General features: G+C 42.6%; 3 protein-coding genes and 1 long non-coding RNA gene across 12 annotated transcripts; 2 read left to right on the top strand and 2 right to left on the bottom strand.

Annotated features, from left to right (window-relative positions):
• The first annotated feature begins 1421 nt into the window (after positions 1-1421).
• LOC127773052 (uncharacterized) lies at positions 1422-4096 on the top strand. 2 transcript variants are annotated; one of them, XR_008017500.1, is made up of 3 exons: positions 1422-1670; positions 1757-2171; positions 3175-4096. It is a non-coding gene; the product is annotated as an uncharacterized LOC127773052 (long non-coding RNA). The 2 variants fall into 2 exon arrangements; XR_008017499.1 differs by having other exon boundaries at positions 1423-1670; positions 3150-4096.
• A 6227-nt stretch (positions 4097-10323) lies between these two features.
• LOC127774794 (uncharacterized) lies at positions 10324-11172 on the bottom strand. Its single transcript, XM_052301086.1, has one exon. It carries the CDS (start codon positions 11077-11079, stop codon positions 10507-10509), a length of 573 nt encoding a protein of 190 aa, XP_052157046.1. The 5' UTR covers positions 11080-11172; the 3' UTR covers positions 10324-10506.
• Positions 11173-11585: 413 nt separating this feature from the next.
• Positions 11586-12629, top strand: LOC127774941 (uncharacterized). The gene has a single exon (XM_052301232.1). The coding sequence runs from the start codon at positions 11600-11602 to the stop codon at positions 12551-12553; it is 954 nt and encodes a 317-aa protein (XP_052157192.1). The 5' UTR covers positions 11586-11599; the 3' UTR covers positions 12554-12629.
• A 715-nt stretch (positions 12630-13344) lies between these two features.
• LOC127773924 (uncharacterized protein At5g08430-like) lies at positions 13345-22586 on the bottom strand. 8 transcript variants are annotated; one of them, XM_052300165.1, is made up of 14 exons: positions 22211-22586; positions 21376-21455; positions 20047-20240; positions 18404-19271; positions 18044-18165; positions 17804-17863; positions 16386-16436; positions 16059-16129; positions 15762-15919; positions 15360-15449; positions 15238-15294; positions 14628-14684; positions 14420-14482; positions 13345-14000 (listed from the first exon to the last, which is right to left on the bottom strand). In XM_052300165.1, the coding sequence occupies exons 1-14, from the start codon at positions 22369-22371 to the stop codon at positions 13627-13629; spliced, it is 2406 nt and encodes an 801-aa protein (XP_052156125.1). In that variant the 5' UTR covers positions 22372-22586; the 3' UTR covers positions 13345-13626. The 8 variants fall into 8 exon arrangements, with proteins under 8 accessions (XP_052156125.1, XP_052156128.1, XP_052156127.1 ...); XM_052300168.1 differs by having other exon boundaries at positions 15360-15422; XM_052300167.1 differs by having other exon boundaries at positions 13345-13991; positions 22211-22585.
• Positions 22587-23995: the final 1409 nt, after the last annotated feature.

The raw sequence follows: 23995 nt of genomic DNA, 5'->3' as shown, positions 1-23995 counted from the left end.
TGCGCGTCGGCGCGCCGTCATGAAATTATGGCTTTGAGCCCAATAATGGTCCAATAATTGATTGATTTTGATGCTCAAATATGTTGCTGTAGGCGAGCTCGAACATGCGGAACAGACGGAGATTAGGCTGTGTTCTCTATTTCCAGTTAAAAAAAAGAGAACAGTACGCACAGAAATGGAGCGGTCCATCAGCGCATGTTTAATTAAGTATTAGCTAAATTTATTTTTAAAAATGAATTAATTTGATTTTTTAAAGCAACTTTCTATAAAAACTTTTTGCAAAAAACGCACCATTTAGCAGTTTAAAAACGTGCACGAGGAAAACGAGAGAGAGGGGTTGGGAAAAGGAGTGCCGACACAGCCTAATTGAACTAAAGCTATTTTTTAACTCCAATTCGGCTTGGCGATGAGTATAGATGGCCATAAGTCCCGAGGCCCGAGGCCCGGCCCACATCACGGCATTTTGGCCCGGCCCAAGCATGGCACGGCCCGACTTGGGTCGGGTCCGTGCCGGCCTAGCCCGACCGCTGGGTCGTGCCTGGGCCTCCCCACCGGCACGCTGGGGGCCGGCAAGCCAGGCCCGTCACACAAAGTATAGGGACTAAAAATAGACATATTAATATCACAGTCCAAAGAATAGGGACCTAAAATAGACTTAATTAGCTATTTATATGTCACAGCCCAAAGAAGAGGGAGGGAATATAGACGTTTTTAGCTATGCATATGTCACAGCCCATGAGGAGGGAGAAAAATTAGACTTATTCTGTAGAAAAGCACAATGGACCATCGTGCCTTCGGGCCGGCCCGGCACGGCCCGAGTCGTGTTGGGCCGTGTGTGCGGCCCGTGGGCTGGCACGGCACGGCCCGATGTGTTGGTCGGGCCATGCCGGGCCGACTACCCTTGGCCCAAGCACGGCCAGGCCTGGGCCATGCCGCCCGTTTGGCCATATATAGCGATGAGGCGATCAGCTTGCTAGTATCAGGGGCGGGTCCAGCTATAATTCAAGGCTATTCAGATGTATATCCAAGATTTTTGGACAAAAAATAGGTATATATGCTCTATAGTTCGTATATGTATTCAAAAAGTTAAAGAAAAAGACTTAAACAACGTATTTGGGCCTTGTTTTTTCATTTTCCTCTATTGGGCCTAAATTTTCCACTTCCCTCCCCCTTTCCAGTCGGCCCGCAGTGTACGTGGGCTGCAACTGAGCCCATTCGAAGCCAAAATCCCCAATTCCCAAATGCAAATGCCCTAACCAGCTCCTAACCCTAGCTTTGCCTGTGCAAGGAGATGGGCGGCGGCGGGCGCGGCGTGCGGCGGCGGCGAGCCGGCGACCGCGGGGCAGCCCGCAGCCAGACAGGCAGGGGCGGCTGCCGGCTGGGCGCGCCGGCGCAGCATCTGCCAGGGCGGCCGGCGGCCGAGCGGCGCGTCGCCGGCTCGAGCGACTGGCGGCGCCGCACTGCCGCAGGGGGCTGTGGCCTGTGGGCGGCTAGGCGCCGAGCCGCCGTCCGCCGAGACTTCTGTAGCAGTGACTGATTAGTTATTAATTGTCTCTTTTGCCAGTTGATGACTACATTCACAGTTCATGATCTGGGCACTCCCGGCCTGAAGGGAATTCTATCTATAATCCATTCCTTTCCCCTACCAGAAGTCTGCAAAGTCTGCAAAGGTACATGCCATTTCTTTTCTAGCTTGTACAATATGCTGGATCTCAATTTGAGTCCTGTATAATTTCCTCCGCGTGTTTTGTTTCAGGCTGAAGTCCAGTACTTGCATCCACATGCTGGCATGAATGCTAGTGTTGTCCAGAATGCAAATCCTCTTGTTAGTTTTTAGCTTTTCTGGTGTGTTTGGAACTGGGGCTTTTGCTGTTGGTACTGATGTTGCATTTGATACTGCGAGTGGGAACTTCACCAAGTACAATGCGGGACTGACCGACTGAGCCACACTAGTCGATCTCACTGCGGCACTGCTTCTGTAAGCAGCTTCATCCAATTCTTTGGTGTATTAACACTTTGCTAATATTCGTACTGTTGTTTTGGCCCTTTACCTGTTGTTTAACCCCTCCAAGTCCCAGTCAATTGGCAGTATTTCCTGGGGACTTCTTAGGGCAGCTTGCTCAGTATTGTCCTGCAATGACATCAAGCATTGCAAAATTGTCCTCTAAATTGTAAGATTTCTAATCATTTATATGTTTTATATGTTGTCACTTTGATATGATTAACCATTAGCACTTAGATATGTTAAACAATTTTGAGTTGTGATCAATTCTACGAAAATATGAACTTTGGCTCTATTTTGTGTTATACGGAGTATATGTTATATATAGTACAAATACTAGTGTTTGATGTTATACAAGCCAATTATAGGCTTTTTTGGGTGATTTTTTTTTTACCCTTACATTTCGAATACCCAACCTGTAAATCCTGGGCCCGCCACTGGCTAGTATGGCCAGCGTTTGGGCGCTTAACAGGTGAGGCAAGAGGCGGTCGATGGCTGAGCGAAGGTTTTTTTGCCTCACGAGGCAGAGCAGAACAGAGGGAGACTCAACCGGGTCAGGGCCCAGAAGTCTAATTTGACTCCCGTAATTATAGTTGGTCTAATTCATGTCTCTCAGCTGTAAAACAGGATATAATGGCTCCTCCAATTATTAAAACCGTGTAAAATAATTTCCAAGATAGTATTGATAGTGTTATACGCTAATGTGACGTCCACATGAGAACCCAGTCTTCAAAGAAATAAAAGAAAAATATGTGAACCCCACGTGTCATCCTCCCCTCTCGTTTTGCTTGTGCACTGAAGCTTCCAACTAGCTATCTAGGTGACGATGAGGCATGCAGAGCTAGTTAAGCCGACATTTAGCAAGCTAGGAAGAATTTAAGCTAGTAGAGAGATCGGTGGTGACGATGAAGGGAGCAGCGAGCGGCTGCACGCGCTACGATTCAAGCCACGGAGGTTCAGGCCACTCACCATCGTCGCCGGTTGCTTCCTCATTTCTCTCATCTTTCTCCTCTCTCTCCCCCCCCCCCCCCCCCCCCCCAACACCGCTGTCTTCTACACCCATAAGCCCTCGTATACCTTCTTCCTCACTTTCTTTCTCCATTTGTTAGTTTTCTCACGATCTTGTACTTAATCAACTCGATAACAGGGTGAATGACTCGGTGATAATTCAGGAGAGCACTGACGACAACGAGGGATTGGAAGAGGCGGAGGTGGCAAAGTGTAATGGTTGATATTCCGGCGACAAGGCTGCATCTGCAGGACCACTACCAGTCGTCGCCCTACTGTGTCAAGAAGAAGACGGGGGTGACCGGGAGAGAGAGTAGGGGTAGATCAGGGAAGAAGAGATAGCAAGGGGATGACTACATTGTCACTTTATTTTTAATTTTTGTTTTAATGACTGGACTGTCACACGGAAGTCGCGTTAGTAAAATAAAAATAAAAAAAACACCCTCAGAACAGTCAAGGGAGTCGTTTTGCATAGTTTTAATAGTTAGGATGGTCGTTATACTCGATTTTGTGATGAATCACACTCGACTGCTACTCGAGGGAGGGAGTCAAAGAAAAGAAGGGAAGGAAGAGTGGAGGGAAAGGATCGGGCCAATGGGAAAGCAGGCCAGCAACAAAAAGGAAAATGGACCTCTGCGATGCAGGTTTGTTGCCAGAGTTTTGGAACAAGCAAATGCATTTTAGAGAGAGAAGGAGAAAAAGGTAAGGCTCCTCCATGGTTAGGGACTCCTGTACCACGACTACCACATTCTGGTTTTGCAGCGTAGCACGCGTGATAGGGTATTGTATGCTTTTTGCTGTAGCTTGTGCAACCTTGGTTGGGAGCTGCTTCCGTCGGCAGTTTAGACGGATGTGTGTCCTTGTACCAATTTGCAATAATAGCATTCCCTTGAAAGATTATTTGACGAGTATTGAGTTTCACCGTAGTACTTTTGTATCTGTGGCATTGGCCAAGGCCTTGGCATCTATGGTAGGAAATGGCGAGGTTGTGTTGCTTGCATCCTCCTCCTTGGCCTTCGATATCTTGAAGAGGGCTTCATCTATCATGAGGCCTTGCGCTTCCTACTTTCTTCAAATTCCATCCTTCTAGATCCCTCATTCAATGAGAATGACATTGTTAAGAAGTTCAACCATGTCCAGATGTCCTTATCAGCAAAGTTTGTATTCGTCATATGCACTAGATAATCCGGGATGATTATGGCCCGGATGTCCGACAGAAGGCAAAACAATATTGGACGGTGATTCACCACGTGTAAAAAAAAATGTTTTAGATGTTTTGTCACTTGGTGAAAAATGTTTCGATAAAAAGATTTTCCATCACTTCATCAAAGATGTTTCAATCAAATGTATCATTCAAGAACAATGACTACAGCAAAAACTGACTGCAACATTTATTTACAGGATGGGTAGTGTTCCGAGTTTATCTCTTTAGTATCGGATGACTGGCTCGAAGCGTTTTTGAGATAAAACTTGTCTAATATATAAGCGTACATGATCATCTAATAAATTCACGTACCACGTAACTAAAAATCATGCTAAGATCAAGTACAATAGAAAGCTATAAGCTAGTAACAAACACGTGTGGATAAGAGAGGAGTAGAGAGAGAAGAAAAATGAGCTACGAATTTATAATCAGGTACCACACAAGCTCTAAAATAATGTGAGCATGATAGGTGGACTAAATATTACTGATTTAGTATATACTAGCAAAATGCCCGTGCTTCGCTACGGGTATAATGACAGGTTAAATGATATAAATACACAGTTGACATGTATATAATAATGTTCTAAGATAGATAAATTGTTCATTGGGCTAATGATAATTAGGACCGATAAGAAACACTATTGCATATTGATATACTCATATTGTCATAACACACACTCTCTCTCAACTCTTGCATGGCAAGCGCCTGATATAATTTCTAAAATCGAACATGGGCTTGTGTGGAGACGACTCGTTTTCATGGCTCATACGTGGACAATAGATGGTGCAGACTCTAATATGTCGTTTTTCTTGCAGATGATGAAAAGAAAAAAATAATTATGTTTAATTTTCAAATTAAAAATTGGTTCATTATAAGATTTCAGAATCACTAAATATCTATTGAAGAAAGAGGTGCAAAACTTTTGATTTTTCATCCATCGGATGCATGGTAAGCGCTTGATATAATTTCTAAAATCGAACACGGACTTGCGTGGAGACGAATCGTTTTCACGGCTCATGCGTGGACGATAGATGGTGCGGACTCTAATATGTCGTGTTTTGCAAATGAAAAAAAGAAAAAAATGTTTAATTTTTAAATTAAAAACTGGTTCATTATAAGATTTTAGAATCACTATATATCTGTTGAAGAAAGAGGAGCAAATAGATGGTGCGGACTCTAATATGTCGTGTTTTGCAGATGACGAAAGAAAAAAATAATTACGTTCAATTTTTAAATTAAAAACTGGTTCATTATAACATTTCAGAATCACTAACGTGCTAGTGGCGGAGAGAAAAAAATTGCGCAACAATCTAGCGAGAGGCAAAGTAATAATAGGATTTGAGATGTGGGAGGCAAAGTAGGCGGAGAAAAAAAAATTGCGCAGCAATCTATCCTAGGGGAGGCAAAGTAATAATAGGATTTGAGATGTGGGAGGCAAAGTAGGCGGAAAAAAAAATTGCGCAGCAATCTATCCTAGGGGAGGCAAAGTAATAATAGGATTAGGCAAAGTAGACTTATTCCGAGTAGGATTTGAAATGTGGGAGGTAAAGTAGACTTATTCTGAGGCAAAGTAATAATAGGATTTGAGATGTGGGGGGGCAAAGTAGACTTTTCGAGCAATCTAGCCTGAGAGAGGCAAAAAGTAATAATAGGGATTTGAGTTGTGGGAGGCAAAGTAATAATAATAATAATAATATGTATAAAAAGGGAGAGGTGGTGGGAATTGAATTGTGGTGAGCAGGTTGAAAATGTCCTCCACTAACCAAGTTACTAGTTGTGATTGGTTGCTACATGAGTGGTACATATTATATATCAACCGAGATTTTAGAGTAGATTAGAAAAGGTCCAATCCGACTATTAAGCGAAGTAAAACGGATTTTGGCAACGTGAATCTGGATGACGGACGAAAAAAAAATCCGGAAACATTACTTTTTTTTATTAGGTATATAGGTATATATTTATATAAAAGTACTGTATATTTGAGCTATTAAATTAACTATAAATAATGCGTTAATTTTTAGAGTTAGCAGTTGACTATACTATTGAACTGTGATCCCAATCAGAATAATTGTTGACATACGTATAGGTGAAAAAAATATCTTAACTAATTAAAAGATTACTAATTTTCTAATCGTCGCATTAGAATTTTCGTACGTCTTTTTTCCGATTGATTCATGGCCTTGAGTACGTATCAAATACAAGCCGTAATCTTTTTTTGTCCGTTTCGTCCGTTGCTCACGTCACATAAAATCGTCGCTCGCGTCATCATGCCTGCAATGCCGCTTCATCGCGCGATCATGAAAAAAAAACACGGCAACGGTAAGAAAATAGCGAATCGAGGCAGAAAAAAAAGGAGCTCCCCTCCCTATTTCTTTTTTTTCTTTTTGTTTCTAAAAAATAAATAAACAATCTAAATTCCTAATCACAAAAGGAAAAGATCTAATCTCTAATCTCTATCTCTATCTCTAACTACTTAAAAAATTTAAAAAGTTTTCGTCGTCCGTATATAAAATAAACCCATTATCTTAACTAATTATTCATAATTTTCTTTTCGTCACCTATTTTCCTTTCATCACCTACTTTTCATCCATACGACCGTGTGATCCGTCCCTCCCAAAATTTAGGTTCGTTCATTTGAGTCCGAGTCTGTCTTCAAAAAACATCCCCAAGCTAGATCCCCAAATCAATCAATCAACTAGACAACCAAAAACAACCAGAAAATACCAAATTTAATCTTCGACCTCATGAATTTGACACCCACAAGAAACCCATGTATTATCACAAATCCAACAACAAAGGCAGGAGGAGGCATGTCGGGTGTCAAGGTAACCGGCTTATTCGGTGATGGCGCGGAGGATGGTAAGGCGGCGCGGCTCCGGAGCCCTTTCTCCTGCCGGATCTGGCGGAGGGAGGGCACCTCCGAGCGGCCGCCGCTCCTCCCGCTGCACACCGCCGATGCCGCTGCTCGCCACTGACGAGGAGGGGAGGGCGCGGCCATCGCCACCGATGCCGCCTCCCGCCGCTGGCCGCACCGTCTCCACCCGCTGCCGCCACCCAATGCCCACCGCCTCCCCTCTTGCGCCGCCGCCTGCCGCCTCGGCTCTGAGAGAGAGGAAAGCGAGAGAGAAGACCGAGAGAGAGGAGAGGAAAACGAGAGACCCGAGAAAAAATAATGCGAGATCTCGGCCTTATCTCCTCGATGGCCCCACTGGCTCGGCTCTGCTCAGCCTTATCTCCGCTATGGATGGATGGATAAGACTCGGCTCAGTTTTTGCAGGTGCCGTTTTTTTTTTTAAAAAAAAACGGTGTTATAAGTGTCGGTTTTAAATTAACCTACACCTATAATATTTTATAAGTGTTGGTCTTTTTAAAAAAACCAACACCTCTTAACTAACTAAAAGATTCGTAACTTTCCGATCGTCACCTCGTCCGTCAACACGTTACTTTTTCATCCGTCCCCTCAAAAAAAAAAAATCCCTCGTCCGGAACGTCTGAATGAGAGTCCAAGACAAAAAGAAAATCATCTAGAGTCCAGATCAACAACCAAATGCACGAGTGATTCAGCGAAAATTCATCACAAACGTAGATACAAAATCCGATAAGACAATCAAGTGAAAGAGGAAAAAAAATAAAACATCACCGGAAGCCGCCACCACCGCCGTAGCCGTCGGATCCGGCGCGGGAAGACACCGTCACGCGTGTAGCTGTCGGGGCCGCTGGATCCACCGTGGGAACTGCTACCACTGTCGTCGCCATCGGATCCACCGCGGGAAGCCACCGGCGTCATTGGTGCCACCGGATCTACCCGCGGGAAGCCGCCGCACTGAGAGACGCTGCTAAGAGGGGAGGGGAGGGGGAGGGGGAGAGGGAGTGGCAGAGAGGGGGCGGCAGAGGAGGAGTGGTGCCGCTGGTCGGGAGAGGGGAGGGGATGGGACGAGGCACCACCGGTCGGGGAGGAGCCGAGCGGAAGGAGGAGCTTGCGGTCGGGGGAAGGTGTGATTCGGGCTAGGGTTTTGATGAATTTAGAATCGATCCGAGCCGTCCATCAAAACAAAATGGCTCAGATCGAGCCAGCGTCCATATCGGGCCGTAGCACCACGCGCATTTCATGGGTTGGGCGCACAATAGCAGGCCGATAAGGTCTAATGAGACTTTTTCTTAAAAATTTTTCTATTTCTAAGGTCTAATGGGGCTCATATCATAAAATCTAAATCCAAATCATATAATATTTTTATATTTATTATATTTTTAGTTTATCCGCTAGGATGCACGGGCATCTCATTATTAAAAATGTTTAAACAATTAAAAATATCTTGACATGTTCCCTCTGCTCTTTTTTTTTCTTTGCCTCTATCCGCTCTTTTTTTTATTTTTTTCCCTCCTGTATAATCTTCTTTCATTTTTTATATCTACTTATTAATATTTGACCTCAAATACAATTTGTAAATAAAAAACAATACTTACTCTCACAAAAATAATAAGATTGATTTTTACAATTTGTTAAACTCAACACATTTTATTCAGGTAACAATACACAGGTATATTCCCACAATTGCAAAGTGGGTATAATTTAACTGGATAGGTTTCTTGTGGAGGAACCAATCAACCTAGATTCAAATCTTTGATTTAAGATGGGTGCTCAAGGCGTTTGTGGTAACTTCGTCAATCTCAATGCTCGTGTTTCTAAAAAAGTATATATTCTCGTAACTCAAAGTACATGTGGTAAAAAAATTCCACTCATATTTTATTAGACTTACCTACATAAAAAAATAAATATTTCCATTTGTGATACAAATTTTCATCCATCACCTTTTGGGCAAAGAAAATCGCATTGTTCGTTCATCCATTTTCTCCCATGCTACAAATCATCCCAACTAAACATCATATATATTCCACAAATATAGAGCAGATTATTTATCTAAAAACAAACATTTCTTTTTAGCAGATTAGTTGACTAAACCAAACAACACTTTTTATCACTGTACATACTCCGTGATCACCCGATGCAACGCACGAGCATTTTTGCTAGTTAACTACTTAAAAGATTCCTAATTTTCCTTTCGTCACATCTGATTTTCGTCCGTCAATAGAGGAATCCGGCTCGGGAACGACTGGACTCGGACGTGGAAAAAAATTAGGGTTATTCCGGGTTTGCTGGGATAGAAACTGAGCCGAAATTCGCGGGATTCAGCGTAAAATTGATGTGGCTTTGTTGTGAAAAGGAAAGAGGAGATTGAGGGGAACCCATTTTTACAGCCAATTTGGATAGGGAAGAAAAGGGGAGGCGGGATTGGAAGGATTGGTAGCGCCGGCTTAGCACGGGCACGGGGTTTCGGTATTGAGCAGGAGGAAGAAGATGCCACTGTGCACGTGGGCCCCAGGCGACAGAAAGAGGAGGGAGTGAGGGAGGTAGTATAGACTTTCTGCTGCTGTTGGGCGGAAGAGAAAAGGAAGGAAGCAAACTGGCCAAAACGTGGAGGATATAAATTAGACTTTACCGGAGAGTAGGCAAGCCAGCTATAAGAGAGGGATCCAAATCAGACTTCACTGAAATTGGTCCGTCAAGGAGGGAGGATTTTAATTACTTTTCCATTTATATTAATCACAGAAATGATTTTGGAATTTTAAAAAACACTTTCAGTGCTCAAATAATTTCAATAAAAATCAAAAAAATAGTTGGACACTCAAAGTATTTAAAACAATATTTATCTAGATCATTTAGTCATTAATAGTTGTTTAAATAATTACGAAATGTCATTTGTATTTTAAAATTAATAATTGGAGAATTCTAGAGAGTATAATTAATCATGGAGAATTTAACAATGATTAAATATAGCCATGTTTTAATTAGGATCACATTAAACTTCACTTATAAATTAATAAAATTTAATATAGATTCTAGAAATAATTTACAAATCCCTAAACAAAAATTATGGTGTGGCAGAACACAAATCCTCAAAAAAAGAGCACAACAACAAGCGGAACATATGAGTCGCATCTAAGACCTCTAACACACCAGGGGATCCGTCAGCAAGATTTTTCTTAATTTTCTTCCCGTTGCAACGTACGGGCGCTTTTTCTAGTCAATAAACATAACACAATGAAATAATGAATCAAGCGAGGCAATTAATTAATTTAATTAATTTACAAGGCGCGTTCGATTGTTTAATCCGATTAGACGCCTAAACAAAATAATCCGCGACTTCGCGCACCAAAACACCAATTAACGCGTTCGTCGATCACAGGAACACTCGTTACACTCGTACGTACACCCAACGAACGGCCCAGATCCTACATCGCCGCGACGCCGGAGACGGCGGCGCCGCCGCCGTGGCGGCACCGGCACTGCGGCGACTCCTCGAATCCGTCCACCGGGAACGCCTGGGAGAGCGGGCCGACGTAGAACATGAGGTGGTCGGCGTCGGCCACGACGACGCGGTCGATGCCCCAGTTCATCATGAAGACCCTCACCGTGACGCCGCGGAGGCCGGTGATGCTGCCGCCGGCCACCCTGCCGGTGATCCTCCCCTGGTAGGTGAGCCGGTACCCGCCGTCGACCTCGAACTCGCACTCCCCCGTCCCGAGGTACACCGCGAACTCGCCGTCCGACGGCCGGAGCGTGTACCCCGTCACCCCCTCCGGCAGGATGCCGCGCGGGAACCCGAACCTCTCCAGCATCTCGTACGCGCTCGGCTCCTCGTCGCCGCAGTCGGCGACGCCGAGGAGGCGGCCGGAGCACAGCGTCTTCCCCTTGGCGTCCCAGGCGCCGGAGACCGGCGCGGCGGCGCCGGCGGCGAGGAAGAGGATGAACAGCAGCAGAAGGAGGCGGTGATGGTGGCGCGGCGTGGCGGCGGCGGCGGCCATGGCGGCGTTGGTTCGCGATTCGTTTGGAGGTTTGTTTGTTGGTGTAGAAGAGGGTTTTATGGGATTTTGTTGGTGAGGAGTCGTGAAGGGATTCAGGTTCGATCGAACCTGACTTGGATTGCAATGTAATGTAAGGCTGGTGACTGTCGATAAGCTGACTCCAACTCCATGTACAAATCCAATGCGTACGTTGCAGGCATTGCAACCGGTGTTGATGTTTGCCCTCTCTTGTCACGTGCCATAGTTACCCTCCGACAAATATTTCTTCCGTTTCCTATTTACCACAGACGTTTTGATTTTTTTTTCTTACTCAAGTTTTTTAAAGTTGAATCAAGTTTATATAGGAAAACATAGTAGCATCTCTAACACAACAAACATATTATCAATAATATTCTACTAGATTTGATGAAACTAATTGGCAAAATTTACTACAGGGCATCGAAAAATCTTGTATTTAGCTGGTGGACACAGGAAAAACACGAATTTACTGTCGGGCACCAAAAAACTGGTAATTAGCTGTATGACACTCGCGGCCTTATTTTATTATTTTCAGGGAAAACGGAGGGAGAAACAATTGAAAAAGACCCGATTATCCTATGTGGGCCAAGGATGTCAGCCTCTCCTCTATTTTCTTTTCTTGTCCTCTTCCTGCCTGTGCTTTCTCGCCAGCGAGCGCAGCGCCTGCCGCCGCCGCCGTTTGGATTACATGTTTGATTTCCAAATTCTCTCTGTGTCTTGTCCAGGTGCACGCAGACTGAGCTTCACCATGCAGAGGGGGAGAAAGAATGGTGCCACACCTGAAGGAGATGCGCAGCAGCCTGGCCGCGTCCAAGGAGCTCGTCAAGGCTCTCTTCGGTATCTGGGGCCCCGACGATGGCCTGAACCTGTCGACGGCGTCGATGCTCTACCTGGCACGCGCCCACGCGCGGCAGCTCGCCAAGGAGGACCGGCGGCGTGGCGACGAAACGGCGCAGATGAGGGCGCAGCTCGCCGAGGAGGCGCGGGAGTGGAGGAGCCAGCAGAGGAAGAAGGTTGCGGCGACGGTGCGCGTGGCGGTGCGGGGCTCGACGGCGAGCGGAGGTCGAGGCATCACGCCGAGAGGGTGAACGCCAAGCTCGGGAAGGCACTGGCCGACGCGGAGAGGGAGCTGGAGAGGGAGAGGAGGTCGAGGGAGCGGCTGGAGAAGATGTGCGACGAGCTCGTCAGGGGCGGCCTCACCGGCGGCGTGGACGGCAACAGGGGAGGCAAGGAGGAGGTGGAGGAGATGAGGCGGGAGGCCGAGAGGGCACAGGAGGAGCTGGAGAAAGAGAGGGAGATGTTGCGCCTCGCCGACAAGCTCCGCCACCGAGGCCTTCCGACCCGCGGCGCTGCTCACCGTCACACCAAGGCGATGGATTGTGGCGACCAGCTTCGGCGAAGCAGCACAGGGGCAGAATCGTACTCTCACCTCAGTTTCTCTCTCCGTTTTCCATGAAAATAATAAAATAAGGCCACGAGTGTCTAATAGCTAATTAACAATATTTTTTTCCTGACAGCAAATTCGCGTTTTTACGGTATCCACAAACTAATTATAGGTTTTTTGGATGCACTGTCACAAATTTTGCCAAACTAATTGGGTTTTGTTATTGTTTTTTTTTTAATATCACTGACAAATCTTAAGATTCTCAAGTCAATTACAGGTTTTTTGGATGCACTGTGACAAATTTTGCCAAACTAATTGGGTTTTGTTATTGTTTTCTTTTAATATCACTGACAAATCTTAAGATTCTCAAGTCAATTGGTGATTGGTTTGGATCGTCCAGTTGAGTGATTGTATCCCAAATCCTGTAGAAGATAGTCGGAATAGCTATGAGTGCACGGTACAGCAATTACTTACAGACGCGACGGTGACAGAACACAATCAATATTACTTCAGAAAATAGGATACTAATCAGACTCCCGGTGCCTACGATTTCCAACGGTTTATTCTACAATCATATGCCTGATGTAGTGCAAATGAAAAGAAAACCAACAAAACTTAAAAGTTAGTGACCTAACCAAACAAAACTACACTTGAATCAACCGCGAGTTGAAGTTAGAGACCAAAAGAATCATTGTCAGTGACCACAAGAAAGTGAATTCAGACGTCAGGTAACATGATGCTAAAGGTCACTTTTAACAGCAGCATCATAACACTGCACCCAAATCATATTCCAAGGCAGCTATCTTTTCTAAAAGAACAAAAAGGAGTGCATAAACACATACAAATATAAGACCTGTTACAACTTGCAAATATCCTAAGTACTTTGCTTGTTGTAGCATAAACACAGGTAGCTGATGGGCACAGAATACATCCGAAGGCCAAAAGGCGTGGTGCCTGGGATCCAAAAATTGGCTAAGGCATTCTAGTGTCAGACAAATATATACATACACCGCTTGACTGGCTCCCCCACAATACTACAGAGGGGCAATATGTCACAAGAATTGAGGCCCTCCTGCATTCTGCCATATATGTAGATACATCTAGTAGACATATAGTTGGTTAAACAGTGAGGCTCCTGATTAGTGCTAACTTGTCAGCAGCAAAGCATCTTTGAGCAAGATGGCAGAGTCACAAGATTGGCCTGTTCTCCAGACTCTAAAATCTTCCTTGAAGTATCCAGCTTTCGACCAGTGACGCAGAATCCGCAGCGGAAATGGCCCCTGTTCGTCACCTTGAGGATCATTGTAATACCAGACACTTGCGTGCTCTGAGATTTCTTCCTTCGCTTCGACAGCTTTCTGACCACTGCATAATTTAGGCTTAGCTTCATGTTGTCTCGTACCATGGTCCTCACTTCCATCAGAATCCAGATCAACAGTCATGTCTCCACTTTTACCATGCAGATCATCTTCACCGTCATCAATGTCAATAACTTGACCTGGGTTGACAGCTGCAGTAGCTACAATAATAGTATGAACAAGTAGAAAAACTTGGAGAAACCAAAAAACGAAAAAGAGACATAAAAGACCAAGGATAGCATGCCAAAATAAGATCCCATCCCATCAGCACCAGAAAACATAGGAGCAAAGGTGACATTTTTTCATGTATTAGCACTGTGCAATCATCTGGTTTCATTACAGTGGTTAAACATGTAGAATAAAAAAACTGAGCAAATGAAAAACCATTCTTTTTTAAAAAAAGAAGAAATACTGTCAAGCTATGCCTGACAGGTTTAATAAAGGGTAAAACAAGATGAAATAAGCTAAAAGCACCCTGAAATCTTAGAATAGTTTAAATTTAAGAAAGCAGATAAAGCCAACACGACCTACTTTTGGAACCAGATGGAATAGCATTACTGGTGAAAATGTAAGTGCAAACCTTTAGTGCCATGGTTTTGAACATGTGATCTTGGCATATCACCAGGAGGATTGACTTCAATAGCTGCATCATTAAGCACGAATAACCAAAAACAGCCAGGTTGCCCAGAATGTTGAATATGTCAAAGGGAATAAATTGCAATGGAAACTTCAGGAACAGCTAGTGCCTGGTGGAACAACTAGTGGAAGGACGGGCAGTAAGAGCAAACCTTTAGTGATGACCTTTTCTAAACACGTTCCAGGTGCATCAGCATCGCCTTTGCTACCTGCACATTTAATAAGAACAATAAAAACATGGAAAGTGGTCAACCAAAGGATTTTTCTTACAAGATATAGTGCCAGATTTCAGTAGGCAAATGCTATTTACTCCAGTTTCAAATACTACCAGCATTAAAACTTGAGGTTATGCCATGTAACAACAGTCAATGGTTTGCTCACTTATTAGCCACACCAGAGGATAGAGACTTCTAACTTGCTAAGCGAACACATATTCTAGGGCCTTAATGATGCAATCTAGACGTGCATATAGAACATAGTGGGAGCTATTTCATAGTGAAGTTCCACTGCCATCGATTTTAAAGTTAGAGCATACTCCCTCCGTCCCAAAAAAACTCAACCTAGGAGGGGATGTGACCCCGTCCAGATTCATTGTCCTAGGAGGGGTCACATCCCCTCCTAGGTTGAGTTTTTTTGGGACGGAGGGAGTAGTTCAGAGGGTAGAAGTTCTATACTTATCCTTCAAGCACCACTGCCATCAAATTTTAGAGATGGATAGAATATAGTGGGAGCCATTCAAGAAGTAAATACTTATGAGAAAACCTTCATGTTTTTCTTCTGAGAAACTTTCCGAACACAAAGGTATGTCCCTTTTGTTCCCTATGCAAAAAAGCAGTGTTTACATCGTGTTAAAAAACAAATGAATGTACACTATATAAGCCAACCTTTAAGTTTTTCTCCTGAACAACTTTTCAAGCAATCAACTCTATCCTTGTTGCTGTTGGTACCTACAGAAAAATCACAGGGTATACCTGCTGTACAGAAGAAATTACTAAGAACTTCCTGAAGGAAAGCATTGAAACAAGCAGCAGATCATGAAAGAAAATGATTAGCAATCCAAAATTCAACTCTTCATCAGCAATAAGTGTTACATTCCTTAATTTTAATATTTAAAAGTTCAATGGTAACAAAAGAAAAATATCCCAGAATGGAAACTAATCAGGCTAAGTGCTTGTCAAGTCTCTATACCCATTGCTTCCTACTTTCCATTGGTTTCATGGCACAATATGGAATTGAGTAGTAAAGCAGAAGAACATGAAACAATTCTAGGAGTCCTAAAAACAAACCTGTATTCCTTTGAGAAGATTTGTTTGCTGCCATAACTAGAAATTCAGAGTCCTTACTATCCTCTACATCTGGAATAATTCGCGGGACTTCTTCAAGAAGACGTTGCCTTTCTGATGGTGTTCGTAGTAGCTTTCTTTTGTCAATGTATTCGTGCATCGTGATATACAGTCAAGGATATAACTGTACTGTACAAAGTTCACTAATCTTATAATTGCTGCAGAGTTAGAATATGAAAACAAGATATACTCGTTGGTGAATATCAACATGATCACAAGAACTCAATCTGGTAAGGATATTCAGCACGCCAACCTTTCTCATTTGCCATTTCAATCAATTTTTCCAGTCTCTGAAGTTCCTTGTTGATCCACTGCAAGAATAACAAACAATAAGTTGGTTGTCACTTCTAATACTATCAACAGATGAACTTACACTGCGAAAATCTATAGTTTTAAACATGTCACCAAAGTATTGGCTATATTTTTTTTAATACAAGAACATAACAATGGGAATTCAGATAGAGAATAGTGATTAGGAAACAAGAAAATTTGGTCTAAAATCTATAAACAATTTCAGAATGTACTGCATGACGCATAAAAGTTCATCAGGCTTCCTAGTGAACTTACATGACTCATTATGTCTGCATGCATACTTCTCGCTTTCTCCTCAAACTCAGCCTGTATAAATACATCTAGTTCAGAGCTCTGAAAGAAGCTTAGGCATAGTTATACATGTATGATGTATTGTTCAAGTATAAGAAGAATTCATACAAACATCCTAAGAACTTCCCAAATGAAGGGAAATATAGAATAGCACCGGGAAAATAGCACATAATAAAACATTATATAATGTCCCAAACATGCAAGTTGCAAATGGTGAATGAAACACTGCGGTTGCTTCCAATGTGATTAATCTCTGAATATATAACCAGCCATAAGGCAGAGGCCAAGATGCCAGATACACATGGTAAAGTATTACCCATTTGGTGATCAAAAAGATGAATTTCAGTGGGCGTAAAGGCTAGTTAGAGTTTGGTGCTTATTTCCTTAGAAAAATAACCGAAGCAACCAAAAAAACTTGAGTAGAACTTTTATAAGTCAAACTGCTTTTCTTAGTAGTTCATGAGCCAGTAGTTCATGAGCCAATGATGGAAATTAGGATACGATGAAAAAAAATTGCAAAATCAACTCTAAAATTAAGTTCCAAAATTCAAATTTTGGCTGCGGTTGATAAGCCAACAAACAAACATGCGAGGCCAAAATACTCCTTGTTTATAATGACTAGGGTGGCACTAAATATCTTCTATTTGTACGAAATGCAAGATCCTGTATTTGTGAACTTGCAACCATTTGATGATTTGAAATTTAAAAACAGTCCCTATACTAATGGATATATGTTCCTTTAAAGTTTCACACTATGGATCTGTTCAGATAATAGCTATATAGCACTAGACTATCTTAGTCAAAATAAAACCTAGGTTTTTCTTATCGAACAACACAGGATAGCAGTCTGTCATGAAGGAGAAAATAAAATACAAAAGGTCAAGACGGAAGTTCTGACCAAAACAAATTCACAAACACTAAACTTATTTACAAATGCGTCATGCACAACTCATGATTGACCAAACTGCCAAGGCTTAAGAGCCCAGACCAGCCAACCAGGACAGCGAGATTGCAAGCCCTTTTGCCCCAGCCAAGCAACAAAGGAAGCTTTCATGAGAACCTAGGTTAGTGCACTATAACTCTGGACAAATTTTGCATTAATCGCCATGATAAGAGGCTACTCAAATTTTCAATCTTCTTTGCTACCATTCCATACGCGAACTGTTCACCTTTCCTATTAGCCACATCATCAGCCATCTTGTATAAGGAATTCTTGCTTTTAGCCCAACCATGTTCAACACAACCAAGAACCGAACTTTTTTTTTTTTTGGTGCTATCCCTAAAGTATGCATGCTGCCGAAACAAGAATTTCAGCAGCCTATTACATCTGATAAGATACTTGTGTTCTGGGGAAATAAAATTTCAAAGAAGATTTAACTTACAACAGTTTGCCTTTTAGAAGGTTCTTTCCGGGACAATGAACGAAGATCTTCACATTCTTCCTGTTATCAACAAAAGATGGTTTGTACATCAACAAGCATTCAGGACAAAATACTAGTAAGTTATAGAGGGAGGAAATCACATGGTATTGCAAAAGGAAAATAACTTGCACAGTAAATGCAGTTCAAAAAACTATTCATAAGCAGTGTTGTTGGAACAAGGGAATGCACAATAAACTGTACCTCCTCAAAGTCTTCATCTGACAACACTGAAATTTTGACATCAGACCACATGTCGGAAATACATAAAAGGATATCTGTAGATATGTCCCTTATCTTGTATTCTTCCGAGGATTTCCTAATGCCTGTTACGTATGCTTTTGTTAGCAGATAATAAATAAATGATTTGTCACTGAAAACTACACGTTAGATTATATGTGCCTCAGGTTCAGATGTAGAATACATTATATCTTTTCTCTATCTAGCACACGAAAGGAATAGGACATTTAGAGGCGAAAATAAACAACATACAAGACAAACTGGTTCACTACTCTACGGATCATCGGGGAATAGCAGTGGGTAATGCTAAGAGATGAACATTACCTGTCACCTGTCCAAGCTGGTATAGTTTTTGAGGCTTGTGGCGACTATACTCTCTGGGGTCATTCTTTACTCTAACAAAACAGCCAATAACTTTACATTCAAACGTATCCGGTTGCTTTAGCAGATCAATAACTAAAGTTCTCCTCAAATAGATTAATTTAATGTTTTCACGGACAAGAGAAGCAAAGCATCTCCTGTATCTTTCAGACACCTCTTCTGGAGTACTCAATTCAGAGTTCATGATCCGACTTTTCCTTTCCATAATTGAATCAGTATTGTCCTCGGAACTATCAAGTGATTCATCCTCGGGTGTGATATTTTCAGCAATATGCTTTTCCAACAAGCTATATATCTTGTTATATTTCAGTTTTGATTTCCTAAACAGAGACCAAAGCTTGCCATCACAAATGACCTGTTTTTTCTTATCTTTCTGCAAAAGATCGTTTTGCCGAATGTACTGCTTCACAACTTCAGCAGCACCAAATTGATCTAGAGGTTTTGATGTATCTTTGCCTATTGATGACATGAATCCAATAAGTTCTATTGAACCCCATCCCACATAAACCTGTTTCTTTGTTTTTCCTTCCTTCAGTATGGTTTTCACTTTATTTGATGTTCCATTTGAAACAGATGGATAAACTGGCTCATCGTCGTCATCACTATTGCCCAAGAAATCATCATCTGAACTCTGCTCACTATTTGGAAGTTTCTCCATATCTGATAGTTCATTACAGTTTAAGCCACTTCTGAGAAGAGTATAGGCTTCTCGCATATTATCCAATGTCAACCCTTCTTTGTCTCTAATTATGTCCCAGTAATCCTTGAACAAAAATTCATATGTCTCCCTGTCACTGAAATCAACCCTCTCCTAGACAAAGGAGAAACATATGAATTTCAGTGTGTGTGTGTCTATATAAAGCAAGAAAGCAAATAAGAGAGAGAGAGCAAGAAAGCAAATAAGAGAGAGAGAGCAAGAAAGCAAATAAGCAAAATAGTAGAGGTTGAATGGCATAGATCTATTTGCCACATGTAGCATTAACTCAAAGTTAAGAACCTTAGAATGGATTCCTACAAAAGCATAGACATAAACTATACTCACTCTGTCCCAGAAAGCTGGCCGTTTTAAGGATTATCAAACAAATTAACTCTAAGTAAAAATCACCAAATTATCCCCATTTATTAGCTGCAGTTGTCATTTCAGGTTGCAAGAAATATTTACTGCATGTAATTAATTAATGAATGCTAGTACTCCTATTTGTCACATGGTACTAGTAGCAGCAGTATTACACAGAGAGTAATCATTAGACAGATTCAAGTGGACCAGAATGACTCGATGCCCCGGTTCTCTGGTCAAAATGCTAAAGCGACAAATTTTATGGGACATTTCTCGAATGGTAGAATGACCAGCTATCTGGGACAGAGGGAGTAATATGCAACTAAATATTACTCAAGCGACTACACCATTAAAAACACACCTATTAAACAACATTGAAGGAACTGTTTACAGCTGTGAGGTACAACTATTTGCAGCACACTTACCAAAGATCTAAATATTATGGAAACAAACAAATTAGATAAAACAAAATGGTTTATGGCACTAACATAAGGCAACTTGAAATGTTTATAAGGATGTGCATTGTTACCCCATCAGAGTCAACATCGACGTTCTTCTCAATCATGATTGCCATCCTCAAACAGTTGTTGCAAAATCCCATTGTTTGCCTCATGACTGGGACAAATTCTGCTTGTTTCACACAACTACGACAAACAGAGTGATCCGGACAACAAAAGCATCGGTAGTATGAACGCCCTTTGCAGATAAAACATGTATGCCAATCTGTCATGCATGTTCAGTACTTAGGTCAGTTTTAAAGAAATTTGTAGTCCACTGTGGAACTGAAAACAATTTGAACATAAAATGTAATCTAGAAAAACCATGAGTGAACATGTTAACTTCTCATTGAGGTAGGCTGTCTTGGTGACATGCGTCAAGTTCAAGCCTGAACTTTGGACATATTATAGCATCTTGTACAGAATACTTCTTTAAGCCCTTGTTACCATCCTGTGCTCATCTTATCTCATGTCTTTCCCCAGCTAGTTAGCTGGCTGACACTACAGAATTTTGCTAATCATGGGTCATGTTCAGGGTTTCCCTTACCGTTTGGAGGGGGGTTCTCGCACCCACGTGGTAAGGCGGTTACCACGGTAACTGCCGAAAACCGTATGAATTTCGTCGACAAACATTTGAATTCAAAACTTTGGCGGTTTCGCGGTTACCGCATGGTTTGACGCGGTGACCGCGATATTTGCGCGGTTACCATGAGTTGTATAGCTGAACAGAACAATGCTAAAAAAAATTGAAAAACCACTTAAATGTAGAAATTAGGGATAATTAGAAGAATATATAGGATACTTGCAAACCTAACTTTTGGATGTAAAATACAAAAATTCATTATGACCTTCTCTATATTATGAAGATATTTTCTCCTCTATTGGGCCTTAATGGGCCAGTTGCACAGTGCAACTTAAGACCCAATACTTTTTTCTTTTTTCCATTCTCTAAACAATTATCGGTTTTGCCCTTAAATTTGATTTTATCTTACTCTTTTTCAAAAAAATTCTTCACCATCTGCCACTAAAAATCAAGAACTACATCCATGATTTTTTTTTTTTGGAAAATTTTGAAGTTTGGTCAAAATTTCCCAAACCCTACCACCGGTAACCATTACCGTACCCCCGTGGTAAGCTCAGTTACCAGCAGTAACGGAAACCCTGGCATGTTGGCGCATTGCTATGTCATAGGGTGTCACAACAGGTAAAAATAACAATCACTAAATGGGATTTTTTATTCAAAACATCATATTTTTTCAAATGTCATTAATTAATCAAGTTCGTTCATGCGCATAACCAAAAACATTTTTGCAACAGTCAGGTCATAGCAATACTAAAGAAAGAATGGCTAAAACACTCACTGCAAATGAATTGTTCGTCTGAATTGAGGAAGCTGTCATCCTTATCCACGCACTCAGGATGGTAAGCCTTGTGGCAGTTCCTGGAAGATGATAGAAGACGTAAACGCATAGCCAATAAAATTTTCCGAAAACCCAAACATGTATCCCAATAAGATTGCGATAGTTCGATCCATCTGCCTACCATACGAATATTTGTGGGTTGATAAGTCAATAACCCATACGTCAATCAAATAAGCGCCCAATACAACACAACAACCCCCATGAGGTAACTCTTTACTACTCATGACATTGTGGCATAATGCACTCAACTAGACGAAATGTAGCTTGCAACTACCACGTACCAACACGGTGAAGCATGCAACAGGCAAGTTAACTAGACACCCCTGGTGCTGTCACTGCTATGCGGTACCGGTACTGGTGCCTGCAGCTACAGCAATGGCTGACCCATTAATGCACACACTACTAGCTAGCATGCACAACTGATTGACAGTGATACATGGGGCCAAAGGCGACAATGCCGCAAGGAGAAATCCTGTCTACCCAAAAACCTCGCTTAAACCCTCTCTCTCTCTCTCTCTCTGGCGGCCGCTTGCGCCACAGCTTCAGTAGTTCAGTGCTACCAACAAGTGCTAAAGCTAAAGCGAGCAAGGTTGGTTTTCTCCTCAAGTCTTATCTCAACAGATCAAGCACGAGTACTCTCCGCTCCTACGAAACTCCGGCTAGCCACGACCCCGCGAGCTCATCGCCGCGACAAACCAACCAACCAAACACCTGCATGCCGCGTCATGGAGGAAGCGGAAAGGCGGGAAGGGGGGAACGGACAGGACAGGGGAACCTGTGGTCGCAGAAGCGGAGGAGGCCGCCGTCCTTGCAGGCGAAGCAGTAGTCCTCCTCACTCTCCCCCTCCCGCCGCCGCTTCCCGCCCCCGCCTTCATCCGCATCGCCGCCGCGGCGCTTCCTGGAGCCCCTCCTCCCCCTCCCCCTGCGCTTCCCCATGCCGCCGCCCCACCCGCCTCGCGACCGAGACGGCCGGCGCGCGCCGCAGCGGCCGATGAGGCCGGCCGATCCGTACGCCGCAATGCTGCGGCGGAGGAGGAGGAGGAGGAGGGGATTTGGTGAGGGAGGAGGGGGAGACAGAGAGAGCGAGTTTGAGAGAGCGGGGGGGATTTCCGAGGGGTTTGGGGGTTTTGGCTGCGTACTACTGTCACTTGGCCTTCCCCTGTGAAGTGTGTGAGTGAGGTGGGTGCAGCCAAGGTGGTGTGGGACTGTGGGTGTCAATCGGTGTGGAATTGTGGGGCCCGCGGGCGGAGATTCCCCGATGAGGGGTGTAGCGGACGGCTGGCCGAGCAAGCCTTCCAACACTTCCTCCTTCTAGGCTGTGTTTAGCTCCACACTAAAATTAGAAGTTCGAAGAAATTAGAATGATTTGATGGAAATGTTGAAAGTTTGTGCGTAGAAAAGTTCGATGTGACGGAAAAGTTGAAAATTTGAAGAAAAGAGTTGGAATCTAAACAGGGCCAAAGTTAACTAATACTCCATCCGTCTCAAAATACAGAACTCACTAAGCTTCACATTATAAGAGTCAAAACGTCTGATAACCTGAAACAGATGGAGTAGTAACTTGAAAACAGATGGAGTAGTAAATTAAAATGGATGGGACATATTCTATTAATATGAATCTAAATAAGATATATGTATAAATTCATAGTATTAGTATACTTCTTATCCTACTCTAGGTTACTATATTTTAGATCCCTCCGTCCTTGAAAAAATGAATTTAGGACAGAGGGAATATGGACAGAGGTTCTCCCTCCGTCCAAAAAAAACTCAACTTCTAGAGTTTGACTTGTCCCATAAAAAACCAACTTCTGCCGTCATACCTACCCTCAGCACGTAAAACGAGAAGTTTATTCCTTCAATACCCTCTGTCTACCTATCACTCTTATTATTTTTTTAATGATTAAGGGTATTATAGTCATTCTCACTCTCCACTAATTCTACCTTGAGATGCTAAGAATTATTATTTTTTGAATGAAAGGAGTATGTCCAGATTTATAGTAATGTGTCATATCAGTACTATGTTGGTTTTTTATGGGACAGGGAGTATGTGTTTGCTGGTGATTGGGAATCGGAGCGCGCGGTACTGAGAGTAAAGAATGTAATCAATCATGAGATTAAGAATTTGTGCTATAGCTGCTCCTTTTTCTTTTAAAAGAACGTAGCAGGGGAAGCCCCCAACTGTAAGAATTTGTGCTATAGCTATCAACACCTTTTGTCACAAGCTTGTCTTGTGTGTGTTTCTCTTCTTTTTTTTATATATAACTCATAAAATTTATTTCCATACTAAAACTGAGTGCATTCCTTATAGTGCAATTGGTTGCACTGAACTGGTTCTTTAAAGCATTTGCACAAAAAAGGTAATTGCTGGAGTAGGCAGGATGCGAGATGTTTTGACAGTTATAAATTGGACAGCCTAAATGTTGCATTCTCACATCATTAGCTAACTTATCACTTATCAGCTAATCGATTCACTTCTCTTGGAATGCAAATGATACTATGCATTAAGTCGTGCGGAAGATCACTCGTTGCATTTGGCTCAGCAGTGGTCTAAGACTCCAAT

Source organism: Oryza glaberrima, chromosome 5 (assembly GCF_000147395.1).
Source record: "Oryza glaberrima chromosome 5, OglaRS2, whole genome shotgun sequence".
NCBI lineage: Eukaryota > Viridiplantae > Streptophyta > Magnoliopsida > Poales > Poaceae > Oryza > Oryza glaberrima.
Note: the sequence above shows the minus strand (reverse complement) of the source record. Positions and strands in the feature narration are given on the sequence as shown.